At 43.8% G+C, this 17,092-nt stretch overlaps 1 protein-coding gene across 1 annotated transcript; it reads left to right on the top strand.

Annotated features, from left to right (window-relative positions):
• The first annotated feature begins 6,281 nt into the window (after positions 1 to 6,281).
• Positions 6,282 to 10,076, top strand: LOC123165574 (binding partner of ACD11 1). Its single transcript, XM_044583245.1, has 5 exons — positions 6,282 to 6,511; positions 7,836 to 7,939; positions 8,049 to 8,124; positions 8,537 to 8,617; positions 9,233 to 10,076. Exons 1-5 carry the CDS (start codon positions 6,467 to 6,469, stop codon positions 9,725 to 9,727), a joined length of 801 nt encoding a protein of 266 aa, XP_044439180.1. The 5' UTR covers positions 6,282 to 6,466; the 3' UTR covers positions 9,728 to 10,076.
• Positions 10,077 to 17,092: the final 7,016 nt, after the last annotated feature.

Here is a 17,092-nt window from a genome sequence, read left to right as displayed (position 1 = left end):
ACATGCAAAGCTAGCAAGCAAACACACAAGCAGGCTGATTGACCAGCAGTAGCCACACACAAGCACGTCTTGCCGAGCGTCTGGCTTGCGGTACCAACTCGATAGGATGGAATCGATCTTCTACGGAACGTCTCCCTCAGCCATGGCGTGCCATGTAGTACGAAGTTAGGTCACGCACTCACGCCGCCAGTACGTGGAGGCTCCCTTATGTGTTTCTCTTAACTGAAATATAAGGACACATGCTACTTTTTCCCGAAAAGAAAAATGGGGAAATGTGCGAGAATAATTATGAGTCAAACCGAGGCCTCTGATAGTTCGAGATTCATATGATTTTTATTAGGAATTGGTAGTACATGTATTATAAAATTTCTCTACATTGGTTGTTTAATTTGCAAGAATAAATCCGATATGAAATTTTCCGTTGATGATTATTTTTGTTCTATACTCTTAAGTGGAAAATTCATTGACTCAAAAATGTTTTAGATAATCATTTTATTTTTCATAAGTGCAATTACACGAACATCGGCGGAGACTTCCACACAGACTAAACCGTTTTGAAATGAATGTTCTCGACAATCGTACACTGCACGCCTACAATTTATATGCCACCACAAGTCGAATCTGTTCTCCCCATGCTTCGGAGACACAGAGATTTGACACCTCCCAGAAACCCCATGTTAATAGAAGAGGGGGGAGACAGTTCATCTTGAGAATAGGAGAAGTCGGGAAGAAAACACTCAGTGGATCTTCTACCGCCTGCCTAGTATGACACAAAGACATGGTGTTGAGCCTTATGATTTTCCGACGAAACACCGTAGGGAGAACCGAAGACCATGGTAGAACAAGGGCTCATATTCTCTCCATGTCTTCCATATTTTTCTTCGGAAGGCGTTTCCTCTATATATTGTGCTACCGGCATGTTTTTTCGCAAAAAAAATATCGCCCATGTGAAAAGCTAAGGGCATCTCCAACGGCGACCTGCAAATTTCCTCACGCATCTGTCCGCGGATAGGGGGGTCAGTCCGCGGACACGAATGTGGGAGGCCGCCATCCAACGCTAGCCGCATACATTGCAAACTCTTTTTCAACAAACGGATGGAACTCATGCAAACTCGGCCGGATTTCATATAAACATGACTGATTTCATACAAACCGGACGAAAATGGTTACATTTTGGACATATTTTCAACTAAAAACGAAACTGGACTAGTCTGGGCCAACGTTGGCGGATATCCATTCCGACGACATGATACCCTCGACTAGTCTACTGTCGATCGCGATAGGTCTCCAACGTCGTTCCCTTGACCGGCAGCGGTGAGCCTAGGAGGTATATGCTTCAGTGCAAAGGACGGCTCGCTTCCCCACCACTCATCAGAGTGGAACCACCACCTGATATTTTAGCCGGAGGGGAAGGGTACCTACGCTGCACGGACCAAAGTTGGTTCTTGGGTAAGGGGACGACGGTGGCCGGGAGAGGGAAAGACACCGGCTGTGTACACCAGTGGTGCCGCGGTGGTGGCCTTCATGGGATCCAAACGGTGGCGGCCTCCCGTGTTATACTTCTCCTTGATGATGGTGGCCGGCGCAGACGTGTTTGCCGCTACCTCATCGATGTTCGAGAAGCTGGCTTCTTCCTTTGCCGGCAGCGCACGGCTACACGTGTGTTGACTGCGGATGGCATGCTCGTAGGCACTGGAGGCGCGGTACCGTGAGCAGTCCTGGCACGGTCGCCCCTCCTCCGTGAGCTGGTCAGGAGCGGCGAGTTGGTGAACCACACTCCGGCTTGGGGCCGCAACTTGCTCCGTCGGGCTTGGCGAGGGAGGTGGAGCAGCGAGCTGCCTCGCTCGTAACGGTTGGGCTCGGCAGGCCATCCAGTCGGCTTTTATGCCGGGGAACTGCTCTTCCTGCTCGTTGGATGCCATCAAAAGGGTGGAGGAGGAGATGAGGAGAGCGGACTTGATGCTGCGATTCTTGCCTCATTTATATAGGGGACGGACGGGAGGAGGTTGCCCGTCGTTGCGTTTAATGTCGGCCTGCTCATGAATGTACATGTGGTCAAAGTAGGTTCCTCGGTTTCCACGCGGGTTTAATGGAGGCGTTTAAATGCAGCGAGAAGGCATGTTCAGCCGGGCATGCAGCGGGCGGCGCCCTCGGCCGATGCGCCGCTTCAATGGCGGAGGCAGTGAGAGGTCACGTCTGCCCTGAGCCGCCTTCAATGTGGAGTGACAAGCTGTACAGTAGCATGAATTTGGGTAACTGACAACAAGCGGGAAACACGCGTAGGAGTGGAGAGGGGATTTTGGTGGGCCAGGGTGGTCAGAAGCGGGTGTGACCGCGATCCGGACTCCCGCAAAGCTCCACCACATTTATCTCCTATTTGCGAGAGAAAACGCGCCTGGACTGTGCCGCGGACCGATACAGGACCGCGTTGGATGGCTTCCGCGGTTCGGACAGCGGGGTCCGGGTGAGTGCGGGAGGTTTGCTGATCGGCGTTGGAGATGCCCTAAGGAAGACAAATGTATTTTCGTTCTGGCGGTGATTTTGCTTCTTCCCATTTCCTTTCTGGCATTAACTCCCTAGTTCCAAGTCGCCCACATCACCCCCATTGAAGAGTTCTCTTCCACTACTACTACTACAGTGACGACTAAAACAGGTCAATAGCGCTGGTCCTTAGGTGCACGTGCATAAAGACTTTCCGACTGTCATTAACAAGGTTAAACTGACTCCGATAGGGGAGGGGCGATAGCCGGTGGTTTAGACACCTTCATGTAATTTTTATTATGTTGAGGTGCTCTGTACTTATGATGAAGTTCCATAATATATTTGGATCTTGTCATAAAAAGATGCATGCTACTTTTTCCCGAAAAGAAAAGTAAAAGCTATGCAAGAATAAATATATATCAAACTAGGCCTCTAATAGTATAATTCATAGGATTTTTGTAGACATCAACATTAACTATTATAAATTCTCTCGTGTATCATTTAAGTTGTAGGAATAAATCCCATATGATATTTTCTCATTGATGGTTCCTTTGTTCTACATTCTTAAAGGAAAAAAACATATTTATTTTGGAAGTCTGACATTAAAAAACCATTAACTCAAACTTTTTGAATAATCATTGTTTTTTTCCATCCGCAATCAAACAAACATTCTTAGAAACTTCCACACAATCTATGTTTGTTTGTAATAAATGTCCACAACAACCATACACTACACGGCTACCAATTTATGTGCCACCGCGAGCCGACTTGTGTTCTCCACATGCTTCGAAGCAACCGAAATTTTGACACCTCTCAGAAACCACCTGTTAGCAAAAGATGAAAAGAAAAACCATGCAAGGCAAAATAAAAAGAAAGGGAGTTCATCACTTCATATTGAGATTAGGAGACGTCGGGAGGAATATGCTCAGGACGATGCAGAAGCCCAACTTAGCATGAAGCGAAGGCATAGTGTCGAGCCCCATGATTTTTCAACACACCTGAATTGGTCAGGGTCTCGTGGACGATAGATGGCGGGACATGTCGCAACTTGCATATAGTGCCAGAAATCATTCAAACTAGGCATGAATGCCTACCATGGGCATGCCTACCTTCTTGCAAAGTTGGGGTCATTTGAAGGATTTCCTTAAATAGACCATTTGCAACGGAGAGTGTTCGGGTAGGCCAAAAGGGTCCGTTTGAAAGCACGTTGTTTTTCGACATCCGTCAAATGACCCCAAATTTTTTCATCTACTTCTATGATGAATTAAAGGCATCATGCCAAATTGTTTGAAATTTTGACAAGTTTTGCATTTTCTAGAATTTCTCAGCGAAAAAGGGTTGATAAATGGTCGGACGTGTGGCAACATGAAAACGGTGCCGGAAGTCGTTCAAACCTCGCATGGATACCTCATATGTCCATGTCAGGCTTCTGAAACAAGATGGGGTCACTTATCCATAGTCCAAAGAAAACACTAGTTGAGAGGAGTGTGCTAGACTAGGCTAGACGGGTGCATTTGTGAGCATGTAGTTTTTTCTGTGTTGAATGCCTCTGTTATTTGCAATTTCCATCATTACTAATCAACATGAAAATTTTCTTATATCCTAACATTTTTTAAAATTTGTCAAAAAAATTGGAATTTCAAATTGTGAACACAAGTTTATAAACTTGAACACTTTTTCCAGAGAAAAAAGCCCAACAATTGATGTTGTACACAAAATGCAAACCATACACTTTTAAAAAATATCAAGTTTTTTTAAACTCAGACATTTCTTTAATCTATGAACAAAAAAATAAAGAAGGGGACATTTTCTGAAATTCTAAAACATTTTTTTTACAATTGTAAATGATATTTGAAAACAACAATATTTTTTGTATGCCAAAAATATTTCAAATCTTTAAAGAGGTTTCAAAAATAATAATAAACTTCTAAAAGGAAAAAATGAAATAAAGAAAAACAAGAAAATAGAAAAGAAAAAAATATGCTTAGGCCTTGAACCATTTAGGCAACGGCATCACCCTCGTGGCTGCCTGTTGGGCCGGCCTAAGTTTTCACAGATATTAAGAAATTTCATCAATTTTGAAAGCAAATTTTCAGGAATTTGTAAAGAATTCAGGTTTTGGCAAAAGTTTGTAAAAGTTGTAAAGAGTTCATGCACTTGGAAAAAAGTTCATGGATTTCAAAACAAAGTTTGTCAATTAAGAACTATTCACGAATTTGAAATTTTCATTTAAGTCATGATTAAAATTTTGCTCATGTTGTTTCGATAGATGTTCTGAAATTGTTCATGTTTCAAAATTTTGTTCAAATTTCCAAAAATGTTTGCTTAAATTTAGTTCATAAATTGAAAAATATTCGACAGTTCAAAATTGTTCACATTTTTCCAATAAATTTTTGATTTATTTTAGAAAATATTTCATATATATGAATGTTGTTGTGTTTTCTTATATATTTTGCGCTACGAAATGCCATAAATAGCGGTGAGGTGAAGTGGTGAGCAACGTGTGGCTTTAAACGGTGAGGTCTTGAGTTTGAGTCCTGATGAGCTCTGCTTTTTTCTTTATATTTTTACGCGGCTTATATTGAACGTGCTAGGGGGGACATGGCTTAATGGGCTGGCCCAATCGCTCGCGCCTGTGGACTTCGTATACAGACATGGCTTAATGGGCCGGTCCAGTCGCTCACGCCTATGGAATTTGTATACGAACATGGCTTAATTGGCTGGTCTAGTCGCTCGTGCCTGTGGAATTCGTATACGGACATGGCTTAATGGGCCGGTCCAGTCGCTCGCACATACTGAATTCTCGTATATGGACATGGCTTAATGGGCCGGCCCAGTCGCTTGTACCTACTGAATTCGTATACGAGGTCCCGTGGTGTGCTTTCAAAAAAGACCATCCTACTCTTTATTATAAAGAGGTATGGAGTAATCTCAGTCGTCGATGTGTTTAAGGGGGTGTACCAAAGCAAAAGTGCATTAATTCTTTCTACTTGGATCGTTTAAGTTGTAGGAAAGTCCCATATGATATTATTTTCAATTGATGTTTCTTTTGTTCTATATTCTTAAAGGAAAAAAAGATAATTATGTAGAAAGGCTGAAATTAAAAACTCATTGACAAAAACCTGTTTGAATAATCATTTGTTTTTCCTCCCGCAATCAAACAAACTTTCTTAGAGACGTCCACACAATCTATGTGTGCTTTGAATAAATGATCTCAACAACCATACCCTGCACGCCCAATTTATATGCCACCACGAGCCGATTCGTGTCCTCCACATGCTTCGGAGTCATCCAAATTTCGACGCCTCTTAGAAACCACCTGTTAGCAAAAGATGAAAAGAAAAACCCTATGCAAGACAAAAGAACAAGAAAGGGAGTTCATCACTTCATCTTGAGAATAGGAGACGCCGGGAAGAAAACTGTGAAGTGAAGGCATAGTGTCGAGCCCCATGATTTGTCGACACAGATGAAATGGTGGGGGTGTCACATTCTCTCAACGCCTTCCGTCTTTCTTCGAAAGGCGCTTTCTCTACATGCTTCTCGGAAAAAAGAACTACTCCCTCCGTTCCTAAATATAAGTCTTTGTAGAGGTTTCACTATAAAGTACATGCGGATGTATATAGATGTATTTTAAGTGTAGATTCATTCATTTTGTTCCGTATATAGTCCACCTAGTGAAATCTCTACAAAAACTTATATTTAGGAACGGAGGAAGTAGTTTATTGCGCATGATAGAAAAAAAAGGAAAAAAGAAATATGTGTGGGAGGCCAATATGTTTTCCTTTTGAAGGTGTTTTTTGCTTCTTGCAATTGCTTTCCTCTTAACTCCGAGGTCGCCCACACCACCCCTTGAAGAGTCCTCTCCCACTACTACTAGTAGCAAGTCGTCTTCCTCCCTCCCTTCCACGCTAATCCAATCCATCCGTCCCCTAATCAGCACCGCCGCCGGCCTAATCCCCCTCTCCCCTGCTCTACTACGCGCGCGATGGCGGCGGCGACGGCTCCGGTCGAGGTGCCCGCGGCGGCGCCGGTGAGTGCCCCCTGTCCCGCTTCCCCCTGTCCCTTCTAGATTCTTCTGAGTCGTTTCTCCCGCTGGATCTGGCCGCGCCAGGCCGGGCGACGCCCGTGGTTTCGCCCGCGCCCGTGCCCCTTCCGCGAGCTCCGCTGGTTAGGGTTAGGGTTTGGCGAATCCGTGCTTAGTAGGGTCGTCGGAGCTGGAAGGAGGCGCGCGCCGCCTTGGCCCGGGTCGGAGCGCGAGATTCGTGGCTGGCTGATTAAGCTAGCGCTCGCCGGTTCCGTGGGGCTGGCGAGGAGGATTTTTTTCTTTCAAACATGTGAATACTGCTTGATGTCTGTGATTTGTACTACTAGCTGATTATCTGGGCTTGTGCTACTAACTGATGCATTTAATCTGTGAATTTGTTTGTTGCGACTACAAACTCCCGGATATCGATTCGGGTTGGAGCTCGAGATCGATTGCAGCCGGTTCGTTAAGTTAGTATGCGCCGATTCCGTGGAGTAGGATAAGATGATTGCTCCAAACATGGGGAAACTTATGGACCTGTACTAGCTGATTGTCTGTGTCTTGCGCTAGCTGATTATCTGTGACTTCTGGTAGCTGATTATCTGTGGCTTGCGCTAGCTGATTACCTCTGACTTCTGCTACCTGATTATCTGTGGCTTGCGCTAGCTGATTATCTGTAACTTGTGCTAGCTGATGGTTTTAATCTGTGAGTTGTTTGTTGTAATAACCAACTCTGGAATATCATGTTCAGTCTGTCGGTGACGCAGTACCTTGCTTGCGTGATTGAAGGCTGCTTACGTGTGATCTCCAAGTTGAGCGAAATCTTTGTTTGTGTTGGGAGTTCAGAACACTTTTTGCTTATCTCACTAGCTAGTTCTTTGGGTTATATGAGATGACCTGCAAGTCGACTAACAAATGCTGATGTTTATATGTGATTTAGGGTGAAGTAGCAAGCATATACGCGTTAAGTTATAACCATTTCTAATGTTCTTACTGTAGCAAGCATATGTGAGTTGGGAAAAACAACCGGATGATTGTTGTCGAGTTTGGTTTAGAAGATCAGCCTGATTGTGGTGGCTCACTGTGTTTTTTAAGTTTGCAAGAGTGCTTAAGCAAAATGGATTGATTTGTGTTTATATGAGGAAGCATGAGCTTAAATACTTTGATTCAGTACATCAACTAAAGCCCCACTTACATGATAACTCAACTGTTGAAAGCCTTTGCTTGACTATGAATTTCCTTATGCAGTGTGCTGTTTGGCTTTATTTTTGCTTCCCTGTTTGTTTCCCTTTGTAGTTGTTCTGTAACTGATAATGTTTTGTCATGACAGGTGAGGACTGTGAAGGTCACAAATGTTTCCCTGAGTGCAACTGAGCAAGACATTAAGGAGTTCTTTTCTTTTTCAGGAGACATTGAACATGTGGATATGAAAAGGTTTGTAAGTTTGTAATATTTGCACAACAGGATCATATACTTCTATTATTCTTCTGAATAGTATTTTTACTTGCATTATCAGATTTTGATTGCTCTATTTTTTTCTCAGTGGTGACGAGTGGTCTCAAGTTGCATATGTTACTTTTAAAGATGCCCAAGGAGCAGAGACTGCGCTTCTTCTTTCGGTGGGTAATTGAAGGCCTTTGTAGGATTCGGTTCAGCTGCTACAATCTTCTCTCCAGTTGTTCACTATTTCTTTAATCATTGTCCCTCAACAGAACTCTGCCATATTCCATTGTCACATTTAGATGTGAAATGTTTATGTCAGATGTTTCAGACGCCATACCTTATTTTTACATGCTTTTCATCTCAACAAAAGTAGTATCTAAACCTTGCAAATATATAATTCTTTAATTGCTCTTTAATCCAGTTAATGGTCAATCGCCTTGCAATTCTTACTCAATGATTTTTCTGAAATAGAAAGCAATTGTGCCAGTATAAGCACAGTTCTCATTTTCATAGGATCGACATCTATGGAATATTATCTTGTTCTCATGAAAACTATCTCTGAGCAGACATTTTATCTCATTGTAACAGGGCGCAACAATAGTTGACCTTTCTGTTATCATTGCACCTGCTCCAGAGTATCAACCGCCCCCTACTGCCTCTGCTCCACTGGTATGTGATGCCTCAGTTTACCATGTTGGCCTGTTTAATTCTTTGTGTGTTGTGTCCTGAGTTGAACATGGCACATATGATAATTCTGTATGTATGTAGGTCAGTTCTGTTTTTCTTAAATTCACTGAAACCGTACTGATTTTGTTGACATCATACACTTTATGCATATTCCTCTTTCTTTACCATAAATGAGATCAAAGTTGCAATGAAGTTTCATGCTTAGTTGTAGTTAACAAATGACCATCAGAAACCCGTGACATATTTCACAAGGTTCCATCTGCCGGACCTCTTCTTGATTTATTTATGTGGAAGGCATACTCAGTACCCATTAATGTCTTGCATCCTATTAGTGCCAAACCAGAATGCAGTGGAGCTCTGGTGTCCTGCTTTTGTTAGACATAAGATCTTTTATGCCTGGTATTATGCTCAACTGTATTATGTATTTATCTCTTTGGCTTTCAGACGTTCCAAATTTTCAAGTTGTGCAGTGTGAACTAGTGCTGGTGTTCATGCACCAGACCTGGATTTATGTTACTGGCAACCTTAGTTCAGTAGTAACATGGAAAATACAATTGAAGTGTTGTTGTAATATCGAATATTGTCTTGTGTTTTCAGATGAGTGGAACCAGAGTACCAGTGGGTGGTGACAATGTGGTCCACAAGGCTGAGGATGTTGTCAGCACTATGCTTGCCAGGGGTTTCACCCTGGGCAAAGATGCCGTCGGCAAAGCGAAATCTTTTGATGAGAGGCATGGCTTCACATCCACTGCCACCGCCAAGGTGGCCTCCATCGACAAGAAGATAGGGCTCAGCGAGAAGTTCACCATGGGCACTACAGTGGTAAACGAGAAGGTCAAGGAGATGGACCAGAAGTTCCAGGTCTCTGACAAGACCAAGTCGGCGCTGGCTGCGGCCGAGCAGACGGTGAGCAACGCCGGGTCTGCCATCATGAAGAACAGGTACGTCTTCACGAGCGCGTCGTGGGTCACCAGCGCGTTCGGCAAGGTCGCCAAGGCCGCCACCGACGTCAGCACGATGACGAAGGAGAAGATGTCAGCCGAGGACCAGCAAAAGGGCTCCGGGGGCAGCTCGTACACGCCCATCCGCTGATCGTTGCCCCCGTTCCGCTGCGCCTCTTGCCATGTTGTATTATTTATTGGTGGATCAGAAGACAACATTAGATATATAGAACACATCAGATCACCCCTTCCATATGTGAACTTTTGCAACCCAGGATTTTTCTCTCTTTGTAGAAGAACAGGAAATTTACTTTGGGGTTTTACATGGTACAGAACTGTTCAAGGTAGAATTGAATGAACCTTTTACTTTGTTAAGTTGTGGAAGGGTGCTGTAATAATATTGCTAGTGTTGTGTTGATCATAGCAGTACAGAAATGCCATGTGCTCCATATGTACTGAATTGCTCGCACATCTATCAAGTGATGGTGTAATAGTGCTTCTATTTAAGCATGAGAGGAGAGATAGAACCGGATCATGGTTCGCAACAAAGCCCTTCTGTGTATCAGAGGGTGAGCAAGGCGTAAAGTTTCATCATGCAAGGTGTAAGGTTTCGTTGTTTACAGGTTCATACTAGCATATACTCCCTCCGTTTGGAATTAGTTGTCGAAGAAATGGATGTATCTAGACGTATTTTAGTTCTAGATACATCTATTTCCGAGACAAGTAATTTCGAACGGAGGGAGTACCACATAAGTGATGCACGCAAGGTTTGCACTTAGTTTGAACAGCTTTTCATATGCTGCACATGAACATATACACCACAACCATTTGCACTGGACACGAGTTTAGCACTTAGTTGGAACTGATTTTATAAAGTTGTTGAAACCCGCAAACATCATGGGACTTGGAAACATCGGGATTGCTATCTGCACAATCTTGCTTTGCATGAATTCAGATTAGCCGTGATGGTTAGCATGAGATCAGGGAATGACTTTTCTTGCGCGCACCGTTTTGGAACTAGCACATTTGGTTCAAATGGTACCGAGTATTTTTGTAAGTGGAACTCTCCACTCTATTTTTGCCTTGGATGTTTTATCTTGGCTAGCACGGTGTCAGCATCTATAAGAGCATCGACTGCGCCGTTTTTTTAATTGGTGAAATGTATATTTAACATATTTGTCTAGAGAATTAAAATTTTGCCATAACCATCATACTAACTCATAAACTAAAATGTTTTGCACAAAAAAGGTCAGCTCGAGCATAGGAGACTATCAAAAATAATACAAAATGACAAGCTACATTAAACAAGGATGCACATGTGCGAGAGATAAAAAGCCCATGCTTGAAGAACTCCTACCGAGCATTTTGAAGGTACAGTAGCATTTAGGAGTGTGGTTAAAGAACCAATCATATTAGCAATCAACGAACTAACTACTGGCTAATAGGAACATATCACCAGGGTCGAACCTATCATGCTAGTTATCAACATGCTGCTAAACACTAACGCCCACACGTGTGGGCGTTTGCATCTCGCCTACACGCGTGGATCCGCGTCCGTTTGTGGGTGCACGAATCTTGGCATATTTGTGGTGCTACGTAGGACTGGGCTGGTGTGTGGGCATTCACCCGGTCGTCCACACGTCCGTTTCACCACACGGAGGGGCCGGTGTGTGGGCGTTTAGCAGTTCGCCCACACGCCAGTTTTCACTCACGCATAAGGGCTGGTGTGTGGGCATTTGCCATCTCGCCCACACGCCCGTCTCCTCTCCCACACATAAGCTGCCAGTTGCCATGTGTTTTGCAGTGTACATGGCAACTGCCCTAGTGTACTTGTAAGCAGATGGCAACTCTCTCTTTTTTTACCCGAACATGTCAGTTGCCATGTGTTTTGCAGGGTACACGGCAACTGCCCTACTGTGCTTGTAAGCAGATGGCAACTCTCTCTTTTTTTTTTACCCGAACATGTCAGTTGCCATGTGTTTTGCAGGGTACACGGCAACTGCCCTAGTGTGCTTGTAAGCAGATGGTAACTCTCTCTTTTTTTTTACCCGAACATGTCAGTTGCCATGTGTTTTGCAGGGTACACGGCAACTGCCCTAGTGTGCTTGTAAGCAGATGGCAATTCTCACTTTAACCGAACATGTCGTTTTGCCATGTCTCCTTGTAGCGCTACACGGCAACTGCCTAATGTTAGTAGGTGGCAACTTCTAAGGTTTTTAAATCATGGCAACTGTAGTAAACCAGACCATACATGGCAACTGCTTAGTGTTAGTAGGTGGCAACCTCCAAAGTTTTCAAATCATGGCAACTATAGTAAACCAGACCCTACATGGCAATAGCTGCAGTTGTCCAAAATGGCATCTGGCACTTGACCTGAGATGGCAACTGCAGTTGAGCAACCATGGCAACTGCAGTTAAACGGACATTGAAGAGGGTCCGGACCATGGCAACGGGGACGCGTGGTGACTGTCACGCGGGGCATGCGGGACCGTGAGATAGGTGGCTGAGAGAGGTCGTGTGGGCTTTATCCATTTTGCCCACACGTAGGCGTGTGAGAGGGATCGTAAGAAAAAAAAGAGACGTGTGGGTGCTAGTTGTTTTGCCCACGCGTAGGCGTATGGGCTGGTCCTCTTAAACACACCACACAAAACGTGTGGGCAGACCCTTTAATGCTCACACGTATGGCAGTTATCGTAGTCCAAATAGTATCCACATACTACATAAGTGGATGCTAAGCTACCAACAGAGCAGGTGCTTCCGGTTTATTAATTGAACACAAGGTTAAAGTGTAACTAGCTGCTAGTACAAGCATAGTAGATAAACAAGGCTCTTGGCCGGCGACGGTCACCGGCTATAGAGAGGTCATCTTCTATGGAAGCTCCCGACAATGATGGCCAAAAGCTCCAGACAAGCAGTGTGGGGGTCAAGAGAAGTACTAGCAATAGTATAAAAGCAGAGAAATTCAAGTAGTTCTTAAATAAAAATAAAAAAGAAATGTTATTCCTTCCACTTTTGTTTGAGTGGCTTATTACAGGGTTGTAAAGAATCATGCTTACTTTGTGTGTGAAATCATGGTGTTTTTCTGCGATGAAATGTTATATCTTGTTCATGATTTAAAAATTTACATTTTTGTTCTTATTATCTAATCGTACAAAGGCAATGCCCAACCTACGAAACAACAATTTTCTACACAAGGAAATGTGGGGGATTTGGATGGAAGGGAACATGTGGGATTGGTGAAGCGAAGGGGATCACCAATTCCCCAAGCCCCTTTGGGGCTTGGAATCCCCCTATGCCAAACAAGGCTTTACGGTGTGCCTGTAGTGCTCTTGCACGTGATGTCCATTTCCCACCTCACAACTCCATCGAGGGGCTTGGAATCTCCCTATGCCAAACAAGGCTTTACGGTGTACCTGTAGTTCCCTTGCACGTGATGTCCATTTCCCGCCTCACAACTCCCTCGGCTTTGCCAAAGGACACGAAGGGGGTTTAAGAAAGACATGATGGGTCAGACAAATTGAAGCGCCCCTCTCCCTTGTTTGTGTTTTGGCATGTGCTCAATCCAGATCGGCATTTTTTGGAGCCCAAAAAATCATTTCATCTCGTCACTTAGAAACCAACAACGTGTTTATACCGCGAAAGGCTTTCGCCCCACTTTATATATAAAGCAATGATCCAGTTACAACCAACCTCGTACAACTCACACCAACACATACAAGGCAACATACAAGAATGTTGGGAACAGCTACCCACCCCACACACTCCAAGCCGTCTACAGGAGAGAAGAGAGAGCGCCGCTTGAAGTCGCCGGAGGCCTCAACCGTGAACGAATCACAACGAAGAGTCGAAGCTGTGCACGATGAACCGATTACTCCAAGGCGGAGCCTTCAACAAGGTCATGGCACCTAAGTACCGCCATCGCCCGATCAAGGGGTCGAGGTTTCCCCGGAGCAACACGGAGGACGAATAGGAACCACGGCGGCGCCTTCAAGAAGGATACGACGCCTAGTCATTGTTTATATAGGTTGAAAAAATTGTTGAGTCATCTTTACAAATCGTTTGTAACGTAAACTGTCAACCCAGTCATTGTAGCATAGTGGTATAGTGGTATGTATTCATGCCTGTCACGTGGGTGGCTTGGGTTTGATCCCTTGCAATGGTGTGTTTGTTTTCATTAGTAAAGCTATGTTTTCACTTACAATAGTTCTTGGCTTTTTAGTATATATGTACTCTCCATCCTTAGTAAATATTTTTTGACATTTTAGTACATAGTACTCTCCATCACTACTAGGGAAAACGTTATACACAGAACTTTAGCAGTAGCGCTTGTTAAAAAAGCACGCTACTGCTAGACAACAGTAGCACGTGCAAAATAAGCGCGCTGCAGATGCATATATATCAGTAGCGCGTCTCACCAAAAACTCGCTACTACTAAAATTCCAACCACTAAGCCGATGGGCTACACATAGTAGTAGCGATCTTCCCAAAATCGCGCTACCGCTAATATTCTTATAGCAGCGCGTTTATGCATAAAGCGCTACTGCTAACGAAAATAAAATAAAATGAAAAACGAATAGAAAAGTAAATGAAAATGAAAGAAATAGAAAAAGGAGAAAGGAAAAATATAAAATGTAAAGAAAAATAAATGAAAAAGGGATAAAAGGATGAAGACGTAGCAGTAGCGCGTTCGCTGAATTAGCTATAGCGCGTTTTCTGTAACGCGCTACCGTTACTTTTGACTTAACCCAAAAACGGTTTCCCCCCGGCCACCACTTCTCCCCTTTCCCCTCGCCCCACATCGCCGCCGTCTCCCCCACTTCGCCGCCACCCCCACTTCGCCGCCGTCTCCTGCCGGCGTCGACGCCGCGCTCATCCTCACCGCCGCCGCCCGAGGCCGCCAGCCTCACCGCCGCCACCTCTCGGGCCGCCCTCGGCCTCACCGTCGCCTCCCTCGATCTCACCGCCCCCGAGCCCGCCCAGGACCGGCCGCCTCCCCATCCCGAGCCCGCCCTCGCCACCCCTACCTCCGTCGTCGAGCACCTCCCCGCCACCGTCTCTCCCCTCTCTGTAAGCCCCCCCACCCATCCTTTTTAGTTAATAGATGTTAATGTTAAGTAGTAGATAATGTTGATGTTTTTTAGTTAGGGTAATAATAGATGTTAAGTAGTAGATAATGTTGATGTTAATTAGTTCAGTAGGGTTTAGTTTTTGAATTGAGTTTGTTTAACTAGATGTTAATTAGGGGAGTAGGGTTTAGTTTAGAGTAAAGTTTAGTTCAGTAGTTAACTAAATATAATCTATATTTGGTTTTTGAATTGAGTTTGAGAGAGCATGAGATTTGTGTAGATTTTCTTGTAGTTTCAAACGCTAGGACATGCAAATTTGAAGTGGTCAGGATATATGCAAATTCCTCAATTGTGTTTGAACATGTTTCGATTGTGCCCAAGTGGCCTTTTGTTGTTTCCAGGGAATGAAGCCGAGTGGCCTATGTTTTGCCGGAATGTTGATTCATTTCCGTTCCAGCAAATTTTAGGTTCTCGATTTGTCCACTTTTTAGCAAAGGTCATGCCGAAATTTTCCGTGAATTTCGGCATGACTTGTGCTACAAACTAGGACATATCGAGTGCCCGGGATTTGCCGCACCAGGAAGGAGTCAACGTTCCTGCAAAACAATAGGCCTTTTTATGTCATTATTCATTTTATTAGGTCTAGAATTAATTGACTAGATTTAATCATAGGAAACATGGCTAGCAACGATGAAGGACAGGGTTTTGGTGATTGCGACGACGTCTACCGGGCGGCAGACGAATTTTTGAGCCTTGCCGACGATCAACCGATGTTGTTGCTGGGCCCACCGGTGGCATCGGGGACCGAGACCGACATGCGAGAGAGGGATACGAACTCATGTACTGCATAGTTCCGCTCTCACTCAAAGTGATAGCTCTTCTCGCGTATATCATTGTTTAGATATGGATGACGATGTAGTTGCAAGTAATCGAGACTTGTATCGCTATTTTCGAGATGATGACGAGAGACCACTTTGTGTTGGATGATGATTATGGTGATGACATGATTTGATGAGACTGGTTGTATGTATATGCTATGATTACATTTGTATGTGTATGATATGCTAAAGATTATTGTATAAAGCCTATTCAAATACAAAACAAATATGCAGAAAAAAATAATACAACTAGCAGTAGCGAGTGGAACAAAGTTAGCAGTAGCGCTGCCTTACCAGTAGCGCTTCCTTCTAAAAAGCGTTGCAGATATTAGCAGCAGCACTCTTCACCAAAGCGCGCTCGAGCTATCCATGTATAGCAGTAGCGTGGGACGACAGGCGCTACTGCTAAACGTTAGCTGTAGCGCCTTATCAGTAGTGCGACGTCCCGCGCTACTGATAGGCAAAATACCCGCGCTACTGCTAGGGTTTTCCTTAGTAGTGCATCCCCAACAATTTATCCACGGTACAATATTTTCCCCTCATTTTTGTGCGGATTCTTGAAAAAAAGTATAAGTTTGTGTATTCGCATTTGATCCAGTGCAATTTATTTTACAACATAAACTATTTTTGTTAAGAAATTTATTGCCATTTTAACATAAAATTTCCATCCCTAGCAATGGCCCCTTTCCATTTCCTCCCAGTTTTGGCCAGACACTTTTTGCAGATTCTTGGACAAACAACAAATTAATAATTGTCATTATTGTTCGACAATCATCACAAAGATGTCTAAGTGACACATAATTGTGGTGGCCATAAGACTAGAGGAGTAAGTTGTCATTGCTGGGCACTGGCCGGCTGCCCCGCAGCCCTACCCCACATTTCTCCACTTTCCTAGCACATACTACAAAAATAATAATTTGATAATTTTTTTACTATGTGATCTTATATTGCGGATATTACGATTGCTTAGGTCTGTTTTTGCTCTCATAGTGACGATTTATTATCTTTACCATGTTCATAGTGAAGATGCATGCGACTTGAGATGGCGAGTGCAAAGGCTTTGTCAAGTTATGGACTTATGGTCATCTACTACACTTTGAGCTTGAAATGCTATGATCACCATTTATCTACGAGGTAATGTATTGAGGGGATAACTGTAGTAGTTTAGAAATATCCATATATTGCTTTTATGGCAGTATTGAAATGTAGACATGAAAGCATTCAACCCATGGTTGTTGTGCCATATGGTATCAAATGGTACAACAATGTATGTGGTAGTGTTCCTATTTAAGCATGAGAAGAGAGATGGAATATGATCATAACTCGCACTAAAACCATCTTGCACACCTGAGGCCGAGCACGGCGTAAGGCTTAGTCATTGCTAGGTTTTCATACTAGCATATACCACACACGCAATGCACACAATTTTTCTACTTAGTTCGGATAGCCTTTGATATGCATGCTAGGTTTATATCAACATACAACACATGTGTACACGATGGAGACAAGTTTTGCACTTAGTTGGAACTGCTTTTGCAATCTTGATGAAACCCAAACACATCCTAGGACTGG

This window comes from Triticum aestivum, chromosome 7D (assembly GCF_018294505.1).
Source record: "Triticum aestivum cultivar Chinese Spring chromosome 7D, IWGSC CS RefSeq v2.1, whole genome shotgun sequence".
Classification (NCBI taxonomy): domain Eukaryota; kingdom Viridiplantae; phylum Streptophyta; class Magnoliopsida; order Poales; family Poaceae; genus Triticum; species Triticum aestivum.
Note: the sequence above shows the minus strand (reverse complement) of the source record. Positions and strands in the feature narration are given on the sequence as shown.

Coding starts and splice junctions, on each gene's coding strand:
- LOC123165574 (XM_044583245.1), top strand. CDS start 6,467: ATGGCGGCGGCGACGGCTCCGGTCGAGGTGCCCGCGGCGGCGCCG. Junction 8,125..8,536: donor AGACTGCGCTTCTTCTTTCG/GTGGGTAATTGA, acceptor TCATTGTAACAG/GGCGCAACAATAGTTGACCT. Junction 8,618..9,232: donor CTACTGCCTCTGCTCCACTG/GTATGTGATGCC, acceptor TTGTGTTTTCAG/ATGAGTGGAACCAGAGTACC.